At 53.2% G+C, this 6,000-nt stretch overlaps 1 protein-coding gene across 1 annotated transcript; it reads left to right on the forward strand.

The window, feature by feature from the left end:
- The first annotated feature begins 187 nt into the window (after window positions 1-187).
- On the forward strand, window positions 188-2,687 carry LOC136501218 (ABC transporter G family member 4-like). The gene has a single exon (XM_066496717.1). The coding sequence runs from the start codon at window positions 402-404 to the stop codon at window positions 2,274-2,276; it is 1,875 nt and encodes a 624-aa protein (XP_066352814.1). The 5' UTR covers window positions 188-401; the 3' UTR covers window positions 2,277-2,687.
- Window positions 2,688-6,000: the final 3,313 nt, after the last annotated feature.

A 6,000-nucleotide genomic window follows, 5' to 3' on the forward strand; every position in this document is an offset into this window, starting at 1 on the left:
ATCATGTGGATGACAGAGAACGATGATGCAGAGGGCTAGGCGGTTTCGTTGGTTACTTTCACGGGTCCTTGGTTGCTGCTGCTGTAGGACACTTGTGTTGTGTCTCGTGAACCCTCTTTGTCCTGGGACAGTTAGGCGCTCGTCGTCATGTAGGGGAGAGGAGAGAGGAGAGAGGAGAGAGGAGAGAGGCGAGACGACGCTCGTGACGCATCAACATGCGTTCAGGGCCACACCGCCCGCGTAAACAGAAATAGTTTACTTCACGCGCGCCTCGGGAAAAAATTCAGTGCAGTCTGGCTGCAGTCGCGCAACGCACTCCCTTGATCAGGGCCGGCGAATTTGGAGTACATGACCCCTTTCTCTTCCTCTGGCACTCCCTCTGCTCCTTCACTTCCACCACAATGGCAACCCCTACTGTCACGGAACCGGACAATGCCGAGGCATCGCCTCCATCTCCGACGTCCCCACCGCCCAAGAAGGTCACGTACGAGCTCGCCGCCCGGAACATCTACTACGCCAAGCCGGCCGCCGCGCCGAGGTCGCTCGTCGCGCAGCTTCTGAAGCCGTGCGGCGCGGCCGCGGCGCCGCCGGACTACATCCTCCGCGACGTGTCCCTCACGGCTCGGGCCGGGGAGATCCTGGCCGTCGTGGGCCCGAGCGGCGCCGGGAAGTCCACGCTGCTCGACATCCTCGCCACGCGTACGGCGCCGACGCACGGGCGGCTGCTGCTCAACGCCGCGCCGCTGCGGTCGACGTCGTCGTTCCGCAGGCTGTCGGCGCACGTGCCCCAGGCGGACGTCGCGCTCGACCTGCTCACCGTCTCCGAGACCTTCGCGTTCGCGGCGTCGCTGCTGCGCCCGGAGTCGCGGGCCGCCGCCTCGGCCGCGGTCGCCGAGCTCCTCGCGGACCTCAGGCTCGCCCACGTCGCGCACACGCGGGTCTCCCCCGCACGGCTGTCCGGCGGTGAGCGCCGGCGCGTGTCGATAGGCCTCGTCCTCCTGCGCGACCCCGGGGTGCTCCTCCTCGACGAGCCGACGTCCGGACTAGACTCCTCCTCGGCGCATGTGGTCGTCAGTTGCCTCCGCGCCGTCGCGGCCGCGCGTGGCACGACAGTGGTGCTTTCCATCCACCAGCCAAGCGCACGCCTCCTCTCCGCTGTGGACTGCCTGCTCCTCCTCTCCCGTGGCACCGTCCTCCACAACGGTTCCCTCGCGTCCCTCGACGCTGCCCTCCTCTCCCATGGCCTGGTCGCCCCCGCGCAGCTCAACCCACTCGAGTTCGCCCTTGAGGTCCTCGACCAGCTCCCTCATCCCACCCCCTCTACCCCTGAACCCAAGCCGACGACGCAAGAACCCAACTCGCCGTCGTCGAGCCACCACAAGATGGCCAAGGCGACGACGTCGTCTACTGGCCGTTCGCCGTCGTCGAGGCTGCACGAGCTGGTGGTACTGTACAAGAGGGCGTGGAAGGTGGTGTACCGGAGCAAGCAGCTGCTTCTCACCAACTTCCTTGAGGCCGTGCTCGTGGGCACGCTGCTGGGCACGATCTACATCCACGCTGGCTACGGCGAGGCCGGCGCGCACAAGCGGCTGGGCCTGTTCGCCTTCACGCTCACTTTCCTGCTGACTTCCACGACCGAGACGCTGCCGACGTTCGTGACGGAGCGGCCCATCATTCTGGCGGAGACGGCGGCGGGGCTGTACCGGCTGTCGTCGCACGTGGCGGCGGCCACGCTGGTGTTCCTGCCGTACCTCCTAGCGGTGGCGCTGCTCTACTCCGTGTGCGTCTACTTCCTCGTGGGGCTCTGCTCGTCGGCGGGCGCCTTCGCGGCGTTCGTCCTGGTGGTGTGGGCGGTGGTGCTGACGGCCAACTCGTTCGTGCTGTTCGTGAGCTCGTTCGCGCCGGACTACATCGCCGGCATGTCCCTGGTATCCGTGTCGCTGGCCGGCTTCTTCCTCTTCTCCGGCTACTTCCTGTCGCGGGGGAGCATGCCGTCGTACTGGGTGTTCATGCACTACGTGTCGCCCTACAAGTACGCGCTGGACGCGCTGTTGGCGAACGAGTACACGTGCGCGGCGAACCGGTGCTTCGGTGTGGGCGGGGGAGCCGCCGACGGCAGCGAGTGCTCGGACACGGGGCACGACGTGCTGGTGGAGAAGGGGCTCACGGCGGAGGAGCGGTGGACCGGCGTGCAGGTTCTGTTCGGCTTCTTCCTTCTCTACCGGGTGCTTTACTGGGTGGTGCTCAGCCGGCGAGCGTCCAGGGCTAAGAGATGAGAAGGTGAGGTGAGCGGCCGGCAAACATCGCGGTTGCGCTCGGCCGACCGTACGTGCGTGTGAACACGTGCATGTACGCATGCAAACAAGCTTAGCCAGCAGAGGTATGTCAAATTGCCAACTAGCTTGGAGAAGACGATGAAGATCGAGGCGATATTAACTGATACGTACGTAGTAATTACGCTGTCATATACTGATGTAAATTGTGAAGATAAAACTCCTTTATCACCCTGTTCGCTTCATCGTTTATGTGGCTTATAAGTCAGCTGATGATGTTTTGTTGTGAAAGAAAAACATTATATCATGGCTGATACGATCAAGCGAACAGAGTGTATAAGTGTGTGATGATATGATCGATGGATATGGGTGAATAATGTGTTAACTTGTATCAAATATAAGTTTTGTCTTTCTTGCTAACTGACTCGGGTCTTATTATTATTATATACTTCGTCTGTTCTAAATTATAAGATGTTTTGTCTTTTTAGATTCATAGTTTTTTTTTCTACGCACCTAGATATATGTTATATGTAGATATATAGTAAAACCTATGAATCTAGAAATACCAAAATATCTCATAATTTGGAATCGAGGAAGTATATGATTATATGAATATATATATTATGGTTGTGTCTAATGAAAACTCAGGTGATTTACACTCTCCCGTCACCCGAGTGGCAGAATAGCTTAAATCACTAGAATTTACCAAACAAAACAAATCGAGTGTTTTAAGGTGGTCTGTCACTCGATTCCCATAACCACATGATCGTGGAGATGTTTACAGCGTCCAAGCCAAATCGTGTATGCAAGTAAATGGGGTGCAGGGTGTTAGCTAGACTGGAGTAAAGCACCGTCTCATGGAACGTGACAACCCTGTGGACTGTCGTGCCGTGTGAGGGCAGTCCCAATGAAAAAAACTAGTAGTTTCTATAACATAGGATATCGTACAAAAAAAAAGTAGTGCTTTCCAACCCATGGTTTCTATGAGTAATAACCATTTTCTTTTTCTCTCTCCCAACTCTATCTTTTCCTCCAATAGGAGTGCGACACGAGCTCCCTAGAAACTGGTGATTTCTTCCCAATGGCGATTTCATGGTTTCTTGGTGCATTGGGTCAAGAGTAGACCTGGTTTCTTCATGAAGAAACCATTTCTATGATTTTTGCTCTCTTTCTTCATTAATTACGTTACCATGTCAGCATTTTGTCTACGTGGCAAGTCATTTAATGAGGATAGAAACCATCATCAATGCACCATTGGGACTGCCCTGAGTGTTTTTTCCAGCTGTATGCGGTGGGGAAGAGTGCGCGGGCATAGGATGATTGCGTCCGTTGCCAACACCAGATGGACGGCCAGCAAATCGAGTGACCAAAGCGCGAGAAACACTCGAGCACCGTAGAGATTTACCATATATTTCTATATCTATGATGGTGGGAGTTGTTAAAGATAATTTTACCATTTTTGTTAATTTTGGTGGTAAGGCTAGCGTCCGGATATCCGGCCCTAGGCTTGCATCCAGACATAGCTCCCATTCGACACACCTGTCGTGCCCCATCCCGTCCCCCACGCATCCACCGTGCCCGCATAATACGAGAGCCCGCCCTGCCATGCCAGCGTCACCACGCCGTGATGGCTCCCGTGCGACGACGACGACATAGGCGGGCATGCCATTGATCAGGAGCAGTGCGATGAAGACCCACTCCAGGGCCAATGTATGCGCGTCCTCCGTGGAGCACTACCGCCAACTTACGACCAATGTCGCCATGGCTTCCGCGCTTAGTTCTCTCTTCCTCGCTTGACCACCCTACATCAAGATCTACTTTTGCAACGCTCAGATAAAATAATTGCAACATACAACTGAAATAAATGAAACATACACTTGCAACATAGCCATTGTAACATCATCCTGATAAAACACTTGCAACGTACGTCTAAAACAGATGAAACATTTTGAACAAACTCTTGCAACATACCTCTGAAACACTTGCAACGTGTGCAACATCCTGATCTACTTTTGCAACATCCATACGAAACAATAGCAACATACCTCTAAAATATCAGAAACACTTGAAACATACATTTGCAACATACGGAGGGGAAGGTCAGGACCGGTCTATTAATTCCGATCGTGGGGGTGGGATCCGGTGGCGCACGAGCACCATCACCACCAGGATCAGCAGCGATGCGCGAGCACAACCACCACCAGCACTGCCCCTTGGCTCGGCGAGGCGGGTGGCGCGCGCTACGAGAGAGGGAGCGGACGCGGTACGGCCAGAGCGAGGAGCGAGCGGCGCAGGTGGGTGCACGCGACGGGTGAGAGCGAGGATCAAGCGAGCGAGCGGTACGGGGTGAGACGCACAGTGGGAGAAAGCAGCGAGGTGGACTGAGGCGCGCGGCATCCGGATGGGGCGAACGCCCGTGACCAAGCATTATCGTAAAATGTATTTGATCTTAGTTACTCCTATTTTGAAGCTATTTGGCTGGATGTTCATCTTCCTATTTTTTACTCAGGAAATGGGTAAAGTTAAAGTTCATCTCTGATTGTAGTAGAACCGAGAGCAGGCATGCAAGCAATAACAAAAGAAAAAAAACACTACTACAGAATTGATTTTTAGGGGCGGCTCATAACCATTTGTAGGAGCGGTTTGCCCAGCCGTCCCTACGCAAGAGTCTCTACAAATCATGCATTTATAGGGGGCGGTTCCCAGGCCGCCCCTACAAATCGATTTGTAGGGGCGGCTGGTGTTTCCAGCCACCCCTACAAATTGATTTATAGGGGCGGCTGTAGTACCAACCGCCCCTACAAACATGTATTTGTAGGGGAGGTTCAATCTAGAACCACTCCTACAATACGTTTTCCCGCCAAAAAAATTTTAAATTTACAACTCAAAATCGCGTTGCCGAACGGCCGACGACCAACATTCTGAACCGCGTTCGCGTTGCCGAACGCCCCGTGACCAACATTTCGAACCCCGTTTGCGTTGCCAAACGCCCCGCGACCAATGTTCTGAACCGCGTTCGCGTTGCCGAACGCCCCGCGACCGCGACTACAAGCACAAGAGTGTTCTATAAACTACAATTACAAGTCCAATTCACAAGAATATATACAATCCATCATTAAATATATAAATTCCATACACATTGTTATCAACGTCCTAGAGCTAGCCTTTCAGTCTCCCGAAGGTGTTGGTACTGAGGATTTGTACCTAACTCATACTCTCGGTCATGGTAGGCGCCTCTAACGTGTACAATCTGGTCTAATATAAAGTTACAAAGGTCGTCGACGAGCTCTAAGAGTTGGTCATCCTTGTATGGGTCTCTTTTCATTCCTTTCTCTTCTCTCCACTATAAGAGAACAAGTTTCGGTTTAGTATTTCATACCATGTACGAAGTTTTTATACTACGGGTGAAGAGGTTCAAACTTACCCTTAAAGGGTGTCTCCTGTAGGCACCGGTGTTACTCATCATAGAACATATATAATATCCACAATGTACACTTCCAGTCTTCTGCTTGGGGCACTGTGTGTTTTGCATATGAAAATGTTAAGTAATGCTTTTGACAGCCATGTAACGGAGTACTGAAGAAGTAAGTTACACTTACCGCACATAGTGTTTTTATAGCCAGCTTTTTCTTCCTTGCTAGATTATGCCTTCCATGATGATTAGTGACATAGAACCTAAATGCCCTGTTCGAATTATTTTAGGCAAATACAACTTGTTAGTATCCAA

The sequence above is a fragment of the Miscanthus floridulus genome, chromosome 13 (assembly GCF_019320115.1).
Source record: "Miscanthus floridulus cultivar M001 chromosome 13, ASM1932011v1, whole genome shotgun sequence".
In the NCBI taxonomy this organism is placed as follows: Eukaryota; Viridiplantae; Streptophyta; class Magnoliopsida; order Poales; family Poaceae; genus Miscanthus; species Miscanthus floridulus.

Excerpts from the sequence above, each read along its gene's own strand:
- LOC136501218 (XM_066496717.1), top strand. The coding sequence starts at position 402 with ATGGCAACCCCTACTGTCACGGAACCGGACAATGCCGAGGCATCGCCT.